Source organism: Perca flavescens, chromosome 13 (assembly GCF_004354835.1).
Source record: "Perca flavescens isolate YP-PL-M2 chromosome 13, PFLA_1.0, whole genome shotgun sequence".
NCBI lineage: Eukaryota > Metazoa > Chordata > Actinopteri > Perciformes > Percidae > Perca > Perca flavescens.
The window spans coordinates 5,698,353-5,714,032 of record NC_041343.1 but is presented as its reverse complement, the minus strand read 5'-3'; the positions used below and the strand labels follow the sequence as shown (position 1 = coordinate 5,714,032).

The window sequence follows — 15,680 nt, the reverse complement described above, 5'->3', positions numbered from 1 at the left end:
TTTTCAATCTGTGAATATCTCTTCTCCGCATCTGTGAGTGTGCGTGAGCAAAAGGCAACAGGCCGCAACTCTCCATTGTGGTCCTGTAACAGGGCAGCACCAAGGCCATAACTGCTGGCATCGGCGCTGACCACCGTTGGTTTGTTGGCGTCGTAATAACAAAGGGCTGGTGCAACCATGAGCATTGCTTTCGCTTTGTTAAATGCTTGCTCCTGAGGCTCACCCCACACCCACGCAGTCTCTTTCTTGAGCAGGTTAGTGAGCGGATGCAACACTGTAGACAGGCCCGGCAGGAATTTTCCAACATAGTTAACCAGTCCAAGCACCTGCCGCAGCTGCTCCACGTTGGAGGGACTGGACATCTGAGCAATAGCCTCCACTTTGCTCTCATCAGGCTTCACCCCCTCCGCGCTAATGATGTGTCCAAAGAACCGCAGTTCAGCATTTCCAAAGTGACACTTGGCCTTGTTGAGCTTGAGACCGGACGCCTTAACCGTCCGCAACACCATGTCGAGATGGCGGTCATGCTCCTCTTTTGTAGATCCATAAACCAGGATATCATCCATCACAACGACGGTCCCTTCTAGGCCTTTGAGCAGGTCGGTCATCAGCCGCTGGAAGATCTCAGGCGCTGATGTAATGCCAAACGGCAGACGTTTGAAGCAAAAACGGCCCATTGGGGTAATGAAGGTTGTCAATCTTTGGCAGCTGGGGTCCAGTGGAATTTGCCAGAACCCACTAGAGGCGTCCAGAGTGGAAAACCTTGGCTCCTGCCAGCTTAGGTGTTATATCGTCCAGTGTGGGCAAAATGTAACGTTCGCGCTTCACTCCCTTGTTCAAGCGTTTCAAATCCACACACACTCTGACCTCGTCCTTGTTGTGTTTTGGAGCAGGCACCATTGGGGCACACCAGTCTGTCGGCTCCGTAACTTCCTCAATGATGTCAAGGCTCAGCATACGCTGTAGTTCCTTTTCCACTTTTGGAAGGAGCGGAAACGGAATTCTGCGTGGTGTGTTGACGCTGTATGGGACTGCTTCTTCTGTTAGCTCGATCTTAACAGGCTCGCAGTTCAGTAGTCCTATTTCCCCGAACACATTGCTTGTTAGATCACTAGTGATAGCATTGACTCTTGCTACCAGCCCCATGCGCTTTGCCACTGCCTTGCCCAACAAGTTACTAACGTACCGTCCTTTTATGACTGTAATCCAGTATTGGTATCTCTGACCTTTGTATGTAGTGGTGGCAAGGAACTTACCCACGCATCGGACTTTCCCTCCTGGGCTATACACTGTTGGCCTGGACTTGTTCAGTTTTGGTATTTGACGTAGTTTGCTGAAAGTCTCTTCAGTCATAACGGTGGTATCAGCGCCTGTGTCGATCTTAAAATCGACCGGACTGCCATTCACTAGTAGTTCGACATCCCAGTCAGTATCCGGGTTCGACTCCTCAATGATGTTTGGCTTCGACTTTGCGGTTGCCCTCAGGAATAGTTCTCCAATAAAAAATGAATCCTCGTCTGAATCCATAACGGCCTCTGCTCTGACTTCTTTCAGCATCTTGCATTTACACACAGCCTCGAAATGTCCGAGTTTATTACACTTCCTGCACTTTTTGTTGCGGGCTGGACAGTTTTCCTTTTTATCATGCATTCTGTTGCATCTCTGACAGTTCAGTTTGTTCTCACTGTATTTCTGTCCCTGTCCCTGCCTTGGTTTAATATAGCTCCCCCTTGTGCTATTGTACTGTTTCCGTCTCACCTCATTCACTGTAGCTTCAACACGCTCTGCACCTTGTTGTTTCACTTGTTCACTCTGCCGTGCAAGTTGGATGGCTCTCTCCAGAGTCAGGCCCGCCTCTAGCTGGAGTTTTTGCGAAACCTCCTTGTCCGTTATTCCGATGACGATCCGGTCCCGGATCTGCTCGTCCTTCCCCGCACCGAACTCGCAGTGCTGCGCGAGCTCGTACAGGCTCCGCACGAAGGCTTCAACTGTCTCGCCAGCCCTTTGGCTCCGCTTATGAAAACAGGCGCGATCGTGGATGACGTTTCTTTTCGGGACAAAGTGTTCATCAAACTTCTGCATCACTAGATCAAAGTCATACTCCGGATGTGGCATGGCCTCGGTTGCCGCAGGAAACACAAACGAGCCGTAAATAGGTTCGGCATCTCTCCCCATCGAGTACAAAAGCGAGTTCACCTGCACTTCGCTGCTCTCCCTGTCAAGTTTCGAAGCGACTCTAAACCGGGAGAATCTCTGCCGCCATGTAAGCCACTCCACTGGCTGCGAGAAATCGAACGGCTCGGGAGGCCCAAACTTCGCCATCCTGCTCTTAATGTCGGCGTGAAGTCCTTAATCCCACTTCTGACACCATGTCATGAGAAGAAGCAAGACGCGGGTCGTAATCCTCATAAAAGAGAGTTTTATTTAACTACAGCACGGGGTAACGTCAACCATGCACTTTTCTTATTTTAAGCTAATACTGCCGTCTTCCGGTGGTTAGCATACCCCACCCCACTACGGTAACTCCACATGGACAAAAGACAATCTCACAACAATGTTAAAACAGCTCTTCTGTTTCCAATCCACAAAGGTGGTGATACCTATTGGGTAAACAACTATTGGGCTCTGTCCTAAAATTCTAAAAATCACTGATCACCACTGAACTACAGTACGTGCCTTGCTGGAGGAAAATAATGTCCTTCAGCCACAGCAGTCAGAAAGTTAGACGTGCTCACAGTACAAATGCAATGGATAACATTGTAAACTTACTTCATAAAAGGCCATCTTTGTAGATGTCTCCAAGGCTTTTGATACCTTACTGTAAATCAGTTTATTTATGACACATACTGTATGGTTAGCCTGTTTACACTTCTGGCATTGTCTGACATTTGGTTTTTGCACCTTATTTCTAATATTTATTCTTTATGTGCACTTTTTACAATTACACTATTTCCTACTTTGTACTGCAACTGCTGCACCACAGTGTCCCTCTGGATTAATAAAGGTCTATCTTATCATACTTTTTGATACTGCTGATCACAACATTTTGTTAAAGCCTCTGAACACCCACACAGGTGTTTTCAGTTGTGGCTGATTAGACCTCTGCTCAGGTTGAAGGCGGGCCAGAGCTTAGATGGGGAACTTTTTAGGTCACAAATCTTCATCTACCAATAAGAATGATAAAGCTGTCATTTGTCCCGCCCTAACTGGTGCAACAGAGCTAACAGCTGACACAGGATGATGTCAATCAATTAGTCTATACACACCCACACAGTCCCGGGAACAATATTACGAATCCCACTATGGCCACGCCAAGACCCGCCCTTCAATAGCGTTCACACACTACTATTGGCCAGGCGTCCATGCTTACATGTACAGGTCTTATCCCCTGACCAATCCCCTAACCCTAACCTTAACCCCTCGAGGTGAAATGCCTAACCCCAACCAATCGAGCTGCTTCGTAGGGCGGGTCTTGGCGTGGCCATAGTGGGATTCGTAATTTTGCGTCCTGGGAAGCGGTCTAATCAGCCACATCGCACTGGAAACACCTGTGGGGTTTTGACAATTCTGCTTACAGCTGATTCAGATCATCAATAGTATCTATTGCAATACTTACTTGACTTGCTTTAAAAAACAAACAAGGTAGTCATCAGCAAGTTGGGTAATAGGAATTCCTCAATTCTCAATGTGTAGTAAGAAGTTGCGCACATAGAAGAAATAAAAATAGCGATGCAGGGCAGCTATGTCTAATTTCTCAGCCTAAATTAATTCTTGCAGATGTGCCTCTTTTTGACCTAATACAACTCTTACAGTTTGCATATATCGTCCTAAAGGTTTCACAAAAGACATCACTAAAGCCAAGTTTCTATGCTAAGAAAAAATTAAGTTATGCCTATGGTATCAAAGGCTTTATACAAATCAGGAAAGAAAATTAAACTGTCATCTGGAAAGTCATTAAGTCTAAGCCTAATATTGTTAGGAAATGTCTTTTTTCCCCCCCTCCCATAAAACGTGATTGATTGATTGATTGATTGATTGATTGATTGATTGATTGATTGATTAATCGCATCAGTTCCATTTCTGATCATTTTGGTGCCCTTGGTGAGACTTTCCACTGGTGCCCCTGTGGGGATTGCTCTTTTCGCTGTATTACTGTATAACAATTAAAATATTTTTTAAATATTATATATAAATTGAAGTTTATTAAACTTCACTCGACTTCTGTTCTGTGTCCTGTCATCAACATTTGTCAACTCTAGTCTCTTTCATTGTGACTCTGGTGTTAATCATGTTTGGAATATAATATGGAACTTAACCTTAATATCACAGACATGATCAGTCATTTCTGTTCTGAGCTCATGGTATTATTAGTTAAGACTTTCACTTATGGATGTCCTGATCACTATCCTTCACAGCTTACAGTGCACCGTTTGGCAATAGGAGAATATTGTTTGCTAAAAATAAATATATTTGTATAGTGTCCTGTAGTATGTTCTGTGATAAACATACATAGTCAGTGTGGATCTGTTGCTGGTAGGTCTGGATATAATTTAGACCTTCTTTAACTTCAACTTTAACAAAATACTGAAATGTTCAACAAGTAGCAGCAGTTTAGAGAAGTGCTGCAAAATGGGATTACCAACGACATCAACAACAAAAAGCTGGTAACTAAACATAGCTGCTAACAGGAAGCACATTGGCCACATTAAAAAGGTTTAGCACATTTTAGAAATCCACACATGTCCACACAACAGGCATGCCTGTGGTTTTTAAGATATGTCTGCTTGGGAGAGTGTTTAAAGCTTCATTTCAGAGGTGGAATGCTGGCTCAGTGTAAGGCCCCATCTCAGAGAATAATAATGTGTCGCCAGTTTATAGTTTTTAGTTTTGGCGGACAAAAACATATTAGTGTAACATCATACCACAATTCAAAAAATACAGTGGGGGAAGGTAACTAAGTTCATTTATTCAAGTACTGTACTAAAGTACAAATGTTGAGGTACTGGTACTTTAGTTGAGTCTTTTATTTTCATTCCACTTTCTACTTCTACTCCGCTACATTTCAGAGAGAAATATTGTACTTTTTACTCCACTACATTCATCTGTTACAGTTTTAGTTACTAGTTACTTTACATATTAAGATTTTTGCACACAAAACACATGTAGATTATACAATCTGTTTTATTATGAATGAAACTAGCCAACAATATAACAGCTACAAATCCAGCTGAGATGATGAGACCATTAAACACACAAATGGTTGGATCCTTTACTCTTTCTACAATGGGAGGAGAGTTCAGCATTGAGTACTTTTACTTTTAATATACTTTTAAGTAACATTTTCAATGCAGGACTTTTACTTGTAACAGAGTATTTTTTTACAGTGTGGTATTAGTACTTTTACTTCTGTAAAGGATCTGAATACTTGTTCCACCACTGAAAAAAATGTATCTCTTCAGAAATCTTTAGACCAGCTTCATTAACACACTGCCTTACTGTCCCCCCCCCCCCCAGGTCCCGTGCTGGCAGCTGACCGTAGGTACCCTGATGAGCTCTACCACGATTGTCCCAGCAGCACCAACCCACATGCTACCAGCAGGCTGAAGGAAGAACCCTACGAACATTACATGCTCGTCCACGGCGAGGTGTCTGAGCTTTGTCCACACCCCCGCCCTCACGCCAACAAGGACAGTAAGCCTCTAAACCCAGAGGTCCAACATCACACAAGAGGTGGAGAGGGGCCCGGAGGTGACCGTACCCTTGCCTGCCCTTTGCTCAGCGGCCTGGTACTGGGTAAACCTGAGCAGGGCGGCCCGTTGCACAGTGTGGGCCAGCCTCTCCCTGTGCAGATGGTGCTGGAGCAGCAGAGGAGGAGGCGGTGCATGATGGAGGCTCCGTACAGCCACCCAGCTGCAGGATATCCGCACCCTTCCGACGGTCCCCAGCACCAGCAGCACGGAGCAGCCGCGGAGCCGCTGCAGCCCAGAGCTGCTGGGGACGACCGGACGATGTTGATAGGTATGGGGGTCGGGGTGGGACTTCCAGCCCAAGCTCCATACATGTCTTTGAACTTCCATAAGGTCTTGGGCAAACACGGTTCAATTAAAGCCCCCGCTTTTGCCACACTGAGCCATATAACAGACGGCCACAGTTGCCACGGTAAAGAGACGGCCTCTTACAGCTGTAACAGCCAGAGCCAGAGTCCCAGCTCGGGCTCGTCGCCGGACAGCCACAGAGAGATCCCACATTACATCGGCACATCCGTTATTATCACAAATGAGAGGTGACCCATGCAGGACAGAAGCTCCGGAGACTCTCAAAGCCATAACTCTGACTGCTTCAAAGACTCCAGCCAGGGTGAGCAGGGGTGTCGGACTGGGGGTGGAAAGGGGACTGAGTACCCAGGCCCCTCATGTGAGGAGGGGCCCAAAAAGATGCTAGAATGAATAGCTGTGGATGTGGGGAGAGGACCATAGAGAATGCCTTTCTACAGGGGCCAGAATTTTGTGATACGCCCCTTGAGGGTGAGACTTTTCATTTTGCACTCCTGCAGGATAGTTTGACACGCAACAGGGCATTCCAGCTGTAAGCTGCTTTTTTTTCTCTCCCATGTTGTACGTCCTATAAAAGATCAACCTGAACATGTTCTATAGAATATATATGCAATACAGCTTTCGCAGGAATCTTATTCACTTTTTCTTTTATTATTATTATTCAACCCAAACTAAGGGCCTAAACATTATATATTATTTGAACCTTGTTTCGTTCTTAAATAAAACATATTGTTTTTTTAATTTAAATTTGCATACATGGAAATATCATGTCTAACTTGGTAGGTTCCATAGTGATGCCAAGCATACATCAATAAACAAAAAAATCTCTCTCAATTTTTTTGGCAAATAAACAGATTTGCAAATCCTGCACTCGACCCAGTGTATAACTGTGTGTGTGTGTGTGTGTGTGTGTGCGCGCGCGCGCACGTGTGTGTGTGTGTGTGTGTGTGTGTGTGTGTGTGTGTGTGTGTGTGTGTGTTGAGGTGCAGCAACTGGCCTCCAGCACAGCAGCTCTTGAGAGGAAAATCGCATTATATTTACCAGGCAAAGGATTGTTTTTCTTTAAATGTTCTATTTATTCGACATTATTTATTTATTAGCTAACTTCAATCATGTATCAGGCATTAACACGCAGCAGAGGGAAGTGTTCAGCAGAATGTAAGTCAGCAGCCGTTAGAGGCTCAGACATTCATCACGCTCAACTCTGTGGCTGAGTTGGCATGCAGATATTGGAATTGGTATCATGAAAACAACAAAATAAAGCTTTTTTTTTTTCATTACAAGTTGGGTTTTATTTCCATAGCTCTGGCCATGTACCCCGGAAACCCAGAGTTCTCACGAGAGCACAATTTGAATTTGCTCAGCGAGTCACTCTGGCATTCAGTAATGATGCTCATTAACTATGCCCTTGTAGCCGAGCTGCACCAATCACATCGGTGTATCTGATATAGGCGGGCCAGAGGCGAGCTCAACAGATGACGACAGCGCTGCGACCTCCAAGTCATTAGTAAACATTGAAAGATGGCTACGGATGAACACCAGTTGTTTGAAACGGCTTTGGCCGCTACAATGTACGAGTTAGACTTGGCTTTTAATTTTATCTAAAAGAGGAACAGAAGACAGTGCTCCAATCGTTCCTTTGCAAGAAGAACGTTTTTGCTGTTTTGCCGACCGGATACAGCAAGAGTTTAATCTACCAGTTAGCTCCCCTGGTAGCTAAGAGTTTAATCTACCAGTTAGCTCCTCTGGTAGCTAAAAGTTTAATCTACCAGTTAGCTTCTCTGGTAGCTAAGAGTTTAATCTACCAGTTAGCTCTCCTGGTAGCTAAGAGTTTAATCTACCAGTTAGCTCCTCTGGTAGCTAAGAGTTTAATCTACCAGTTAGCTCTCCTGGTAGCTAAGAGTTTAATCTACCAGTTAGCTCTCCTGGTAGCTAAGAGTTTAATCTACCAGTTATCTTCTCTGGTAGCTAAGAGTTTAATCTACCAGTTAGCTCTCCTGGTAGCTAAGAGTTTAATCTACCAGTTAGCTCCTCTGGTAGCTAAGAGTTTAATCTACCAGTTAGCTCTCCTGGTAGCTAAGAGTTTAATCTACCAGTTAGCTCCCCTGGTAGCTAATAGTTTAATCTACCAGTTAGCTTCTCTGGTAGCTAAGAGTTTAATCTACCAGTTAGCTCCTCTGGTAGCTAAGAGTTTAATCTACCAGTTAGCTTCTCTGGTAGCTAAGAGTTTTAATCTATCAGTTAGCTCCTCTGGTAGCTAAGAGTTTAATCTACCAGTTAGGTCCTCTGGTAGCTAAGAGTTTAATCTACCAGTTAGCTCCGCTGGTAGCTAGGTGTATGGGGCTCTGAATAGGTCACCCCGTGCATTGTTGTGATTGGTCGTAGTGTTATCCAATTGCGTGCAGTGAGATTTTCAAATGCATGCTTGGTGCCACCCCTCAAGATGGGCCATTTTCTGGATTTCCAGGCTACTTAACTGGCCATGAGTTCTATCGGAGGTTCCACCGGATGTCCCTGCTTTTTTCCCTTACCTTCCTCTTTCTTTGTGTTGGCGTTCTAAACTCTGGTGGATTTATGAGGACTATGGTTAACTACCATAGATTGCATAGAATGTGTGTTAAGCGGGCCGGGGAGAGGGGTTTAACAGTAACAAATTTTAATTTACAGTAATTGGTTGCATTTGAAGCTGGAAGTTCCTATAACAGTAATGATGTTAACACATAAATCAGATGATACACAGACAATTAAACTGCAGGGTCCCGAGTCCCGAGACCCGAGGGTCCCGAGTCCTCTTCATCCGAGACCTAGACAATAGCCTACTGAGTCAAAATTTAGTTAATTCCCAGACGAGTCCGAGAACTTCAAAAAATGGTCTCGAGACGAAGACCGATCTTGAGTACCGCAACACTGGCATGTTGGCTGATCTGATGTAGCCAGGGCACCAGGTGTGGAGATGATGAGGAAGTGATTCATTGACGACATTGAGTTCCGGTTGGGACACGTTTCTACTCAGAGAACACTACTGAAGACAAAGACTCTGAAAGACTGTTCTTGTTTTCCCACATCGCAAACGTTTGTGAATACACTTTTTAAAACCTGAACTACAACGATGAGGAAGAGCGGGGCTGGTCCGGCGAAGACTCCGCCGATGAAACGGAACCGGAGCTACGTGGTGGTCGTCGGAGCACGCAGCAATCTTCAGATGCGAAACCATGCGTATTCCGGGTGAGTCAGTTTAACACAGCACAAACCCCTCTAGAAGTAGGAAAGACATACACTCACCCAGGCAAGTTAGTCCGATTCTCACGTTAAACTCAACACGCAGGGAACACGAGCCAGGGGGAGTCCTGTTAACGTCTAGGTTAACCTTTAGTAGCTGTGTGGCGTTATTATACGATCTCAGGTTAGCTTTAGCCGTTTGTAGCAACAGCAACTGTAATACATGCCTGTTGATCTTTAAATCCGGATTCATATGCACAAACATGCCCAGTTACATTATGATAGCTCAGTCATGTCATTGTAACCAAAGCCAAAAAACCTCTAAACTAATCCAGACTGTGTAAATACGGTTTCTTAAAGTATTTTACAGAATGTACTGTAACCGTGATGACTGCATTTCCAGCCGTTTGCATGTTTCCTTTGACATTTTCACTTCATCTGAAGAGGATGAGACAGGAGGCCCAGGTGCTGGAGACAAATGACCTGTCATCAAGTAGCTGTGGGACTGACTTCAGAGGAATAACCGCCTCCCATACACACACACACACACACACACACACACACACACACACACACACACACACACACACACACACACACACACACACACACACACACACACACACACACAAACCAATGGTGTGAGTTAGCAGTGTTTTCCCTAGGTTTGTGGAAGACTTAGGTGGCCATATTTGTCGGAGGTTTTTAGGGGTACTCCCCCAAGAAAATGCTACGTTTTTCAATAAAAGAAATAAAGCAATTTCCATATCTGTCTCAATGTTGTAAAAGCTAGAGCACATCATAAATAAATGATACTCAAAAAGCTAAAAGACATATCTTTTCTAAGGAAGGGTCCGACTACAATCATCAGATCTGAGAAAAGTCATTTAGTTAGTTTTGATGCTCACACTGATTTTACATTAATTCGGCTTAGATGGTGCCTAAAACGGCTTGGGTGCTGGGCCTGAGCCCCACTGTAGTAGGGAAACCTCTTATAGCACTGCAGGCCGAACCACTGGGAGCAGTTTGGGGTTCTGTGTCTTGCTCAGAAAGACTGACACGTAAACAGGAGGAGGCAGGCTCCAACCCTCAACCCTGCCTTTGCTACACCACCCATCTATTAGTTGTTGCATTAACCATTTACTGGTATTTATGTACATTAAGAAATACACATCATACACCCAAATACATTCTTTTCTCTTGTTTGTTTTTGGCTATCCTCTACTTTCTACTACATCACTCTCTAATGGTCACACTGCCAAAACATATCCTGAGCACATGCTTGGGATAATGTGATAAGCGTGCATATTGTTATTTTTAAGGATGAAATAAAGATTGTAGAACTGCCTATAATGTGATAAATGTTGAGCGAATAACGTACGTTTTTGTACATAATGTTAGAAGTTATTACATTTTATAGAAGTTTTACAGTTTTTTCCAATTGCTAACACACTAAAATGACATGCATAGCACAATTATTGAAACTGACACACACAGAGATCAAAACCTCTTCTCAAGTCTCCAAAAGTCTAAACACATTTTCTGCTTTACACACATTTTGCAATTCAAAATGGCACTTTTTAAATGAACACGGTTCTCTGCATAAGACACAACAATCTCACATAAAGTCACATGTTTGCCATTTTAAAACATGAGCTGATTGGCCAACATATGTGCCACCTGGCCAAACACCTCAATGGTTCATTGTTTCCACTTCAATCAGGAAGTAAGCACTATGATGCCTCTTTTTTTTCTGCACATTTTTTCTGCAATTTTCTTTTCTTTTCAGTTTGCTGTTTTTTGTGAGCATATTTTTGTTCAGTCCAATGTAAATATATCTTCTGTGCATATGTTGCACTGACTTGTTTGGTGAAAAATAAAAAAAAAACAATCTGAAGAATTTTCTACAATTTGAGCTATTTCAGTATTAAAAAAGCACACTAAAGATGAGAGTGCTTTTCATTATGCCCAACGGTGTGTAGTTGGTTAGACAAAAATCTGGTAATATGAATGAAGTGTGTGCCATTTGGTGCAAAAGTTTGACTATGATAATGCTAGATGTAGTTTTGGTTGCAGTGCTTCATTTTGCAAGATATATATGAGATATTTTGCAGTTTGGGTGTGGTTTTGTGAATTGTGTTGAGTATTTTTGATAAAACCGGCCTAGTTTGCAAAATTGTGTTTTAGTGATTGGAAAAAACTATAATAAAAATTTTTTTTGGACAGGTCTTGTAATACCAAACTGAAATCTAGTTGTCATATATAACATTTCCATCCCAACCATCCCCTCATGGTCTGCATGATTCCCATTCCAGCTGTGCCCGATGGAACCAAACCACATACAGTGATTGCAGAGTGCTCCTTTACAGTGTGTGCATGTGAACGGTTTTATATACTGAAATGAAGAAACCTTCCCACAATCCACTTCAGAAAATGGCCAAAAACATTAAACACAATAATGGCAAACTTAGTTCAGCCTATGCATAAGGTATTGTATAGTTGGTCCTGTAATTCTGTCCATAAATGGCCGTGAACCATCTTATTATGTAGGGTCCACAACATGCTTCATTCCTTCTGAAACATCAAAATGCATGCCAACCTCTTATTAAAAGAAAGTTGGTAATATGGAGCACAGACCTCAACAAATGACGCAATGCACTCAACACAAGCAAAATCTGCTGCTTTTTATGAACAGCTGAGGATCTATGCTGAGGATGAACAAAAAAATATACTTTTCTAATCAAATGAATGAAATGTCAATTGTCAAACTTAGAAGTTAATTCCCAAAATGGTCTCACACAGTTTGGAAACTGTGTGAATAGAATATCTCAAATTGACCGTAAACTAACTCATTGAACATATTATATGAAATCTACCTGTCACGTTTCATGTTTTCTGTTCTCCCTTGTGTCGTCTTGTTCTACTTCCTGTTGTATATGTTAAGTTTAAGTTCAGTCTTCCCCTTACCCCAGTGTGAGATTGTCTGCTTCCCTGTGTCCTGTTATCCTGAGTTCCTGTTGTTTCCCTTGGATTTTGACCATTGCCTGTTTTTCTGGATTTTCCCTACGCCTGCCGTTTACTGGACACTGTTGCTTGGACTTATTAGGTTGCTTATAACGCATTGAATTTTACATACCTGAGTCGTGTATCTGTGGGTCCATTTTCCTGTGTGCATGACACTACCTAATAACAATAATAATAATAATAATTTCTGAAATGGAACATAACACACTGTGGTAATTATAGCAAAATGTAAAAGTCAAATTGTAAAGGCTTAAAATAGTCACATTTTAATAGACTTAACAGATTCTAAAACCACACATATAAGAAAGATCATTCAAATGGATGAAAACCCTCGACCACAGTTGAGAGGATACTTCAACAAAAATAAAATAAAATCGAAAAACTTGTAAAACTGTGTGTAAACTGCTGCAAATTGTGTTCCTGCACATCTGACTATTCTGATGCAGAGGTGGAAAGGGTACACACATATTCTACTTACAGTAAGTAACAGTAAAATTACCAGTATAAGAATCTACTCAAGTAAAAGTAAAAAGCAGCGGATTTAAAATTTAGAGAATAGGTATAAAAGTTACTTTGTTTCATTTAACAGCATTCCTTTTTAAACTTATTTATCTTTTGCGATTTGATAAGGGTACAAAGCAGCTTTCAGCCAAAGGCCACGTGTCAGATTTGAACCCGTGCCGCTGGCAAGGACTGAGCCTACATGGGGCGTGCACTCTACCAGGTGAGCTAGAGGCTGCCCCGCTGGAGACCTTTTTTATTTACTGTTTTCTACTCAGTAACGAAGGTGATTTAAAACGTACATAACGCTTCAAACTAAACATACTTAAGTAAAAGTAAAAGTACAGATTTTAAAAACTACTTTAAAAAGTAAAAGTACACAAAAAAACAACTCAATTCCAGTAACGTGAGTAAATGTTATGTGTTACTGTCCACCTGTGAGAGACAGATATGGGCTGAAGAGGGTCAGGAGACTTCCCGTCCACCATTAACTTGTTATCCTTCCGGGTCAAAATTAAAGATTACATTTTCCTTTTCTTTGTCTCTTTTTTCAAGCTTTTTTATTCATGGTCAATTACCTCATTTTTGAGTTTTACAAAAAGAGAAGAAATGAATTGTTTTTGACTAAAAGCTATGATCACAGGATGTTGAGTGAATCACAGACTCACTTATCTCAAAGTTTAGTCAGGATACGGTTTTGAAAACATTTAAAATGTTTTTTTTTTTTTTTTTTCAAATGCTATAAAATTGAATTAAACACCTAAAATTCAATAAAAGTAATCATTAATTTAACCTGCGAATCATCATCATCAAATTTGAGCCGAGAACCACACAAGGGTTAAGGTTCTTCAGGTCGAGGCTATTTGAAGGCGCTCGCCTTCAGCTCTGGCCCTTTGCTCTCAGGCTGTGGATGCATGTGATGTCATCAGAGCTGTCCTATCATGTACGAGCGTTCAAATGGAGCCTTGTGTTGCAGCTGTATAACATTATAACCACACATAACTGAAATGAAAAGAAATGAAAATTCTTTTGTAGAAATAAATCTTGCCTCACCCCAAGTTGTAGCACACAGATTGTTAAAACTACGTTTGTATCAGTTTTAGATTACGGGGGATATCGTTCATATGCATGCGCCTTCCTCCACATTGAAGCCATTTGCAGTTTATCACTCTGTCCTAAGATCTAGATCTGGCGATGGATTCAGTACCCACAACTGTCTCCTTTATCAAAAACGCAGGCTGGACTTCTTTGGCTCGATAAAGGGAGCAACATTGCATTTTATCCATCTGCAAAGCCTTGCTTGAAAAAAAAAAAAGCCTGTATATTTAACAAACTTGCTGAATTTTTTAAATTGTATCACTAAATCCTAAATATTCCATTTGTTAGGACAGAATTAGACAAAACTGCATTCAACTATTGTGCTCTATATAAATGGAATAACATGCATATTCTTTTGAAAATGGAACAGCCTGGTTCCATTTAATCACTTTACATGAATGCCATGAAAATGTACATGTGCACTTTGAGTTGTTTAACATTCTGTAATTGTTTGATGGGTGTATTGCAACTGCATATTATATATTAATTACCATGTTCAGTAATTTTTAGATGTATTGTAATTTTATATGGCATGTAATCAGGGCATCATTATTGGAAATAAGAGGTTGCTTTCAATTGGCCCTCCCTGAATAAATAAAGGTTATATATACATACATTCATATATAGAAGAACGATGGGAAAATAAAACGTTATATTATTGGCTCAACATTTTATTACACGATTATCTGCAGCTTTTACATTATGAATTTCTGAAAATCTTTTCCATTTCAGACACTCAAGATGTCAACTCGGCGCACAAGAGATCTTGTCATTTGCCCGACACACTGCAATTAAATGAGCACATTTGAGCTATCCAGAGATTGTAATAATTAAAAAAACACCAGGAAGGCAAAAATGTGAACAATGATATGTTTAATATGGAAGTACATAACTTGCTGTGTTCCGTTTCAGATGGAAGTGGTGGCTGCAACATAATCTGAATATTGGGCTTGATATTGTTCTTGATGAGTGAAGGGATTGTGGAATAGAGAGACAGTCTGCTTTAATGCTCTACTTCAATTCTTTACCTCTTGATCTTTTTTTTTTTTTTTTTTTTTTTTTAAATGTCCCCCGTACAGTTTATATCGGTCATTCAAGTTGGTTCTTCTCACCGCTTAAAGAAAGCCCTTAAATCATCCTAGAATGATCAATAACATTTTGAAACGGTTGGTCCCCCACGAAACTCACTCAATGTTTTTTAATATTATTTCTTAGATATGTAGGCTACATACCAAGAAAGTTCATGAATATTAACTGAGAAACACCATTGGGGGCATGAAAACATATCCCAGAGAACCTCCGACTCGGTACACATACTGTATGTATGTATCAACCCCTAGGTTCATTTTGCGGCGGAATTGTCCTTTAAACTTTATTAGGGTTTTCTGCTCCTGAGCAGGAGGATTTCCTTAGTGATTTAAGAAATCTGTTTACTAGAAACCAAAGTCATCCAATTTGCCTGATCTGATGCTTGCTTAATAGATTAATCTAGATATATTGTATATAGATGTAAATATAGATCTACCTGTTTTAAAGGGATACGTTTGTTGTAATAGGGCTTATCACGGTCTCCCCTAGCTGTAGATAGGTGGGCCAACGCATTTTTTGTGCATGGATTGTTTTAGTCCAGTTCAACACCGGCAGCGCCGCCGCTAGTTAGCTTAGCGTAGTGAATGGAATCCTATGTTGGCGGTTAGCATGTTGTGAGTAAAAGTGAGCCAACAAAAGACAAAAAAGCAACCTAATTACTTGCACTGAGACAAAAAATGCGTTGGCCCACCTATC

The 15,680-nt window shown here is 41.7% G+C and overlaps 1 protein-coding gene across 1 annotated transcript in view; it reads left to right on the top strand.

The window, feature by feature from the left end:
* Positions 1-6,923, top strand: part of sim2 (SIM bHLH transcription factor 2) — a 30,821-nt gene extending 23,898 nt beyond the window's left edge. Inside the window, exon 11 of the mRNA XM_028595748.1 lies at positions 5,515-6,923. Within this exon, the coding sequence (XP_028451549.1) occupies positions 5,515-6,287 (773 nt within the window). The 3' untranslated portion in view covers positions 6,288-6,923. The remainder of the gene's footprint in view (positions 1-5,514) is intronic.
* The last annotated feature ends 8,757 nt before the right edge of the window (positions 6,924-15,680 follow it).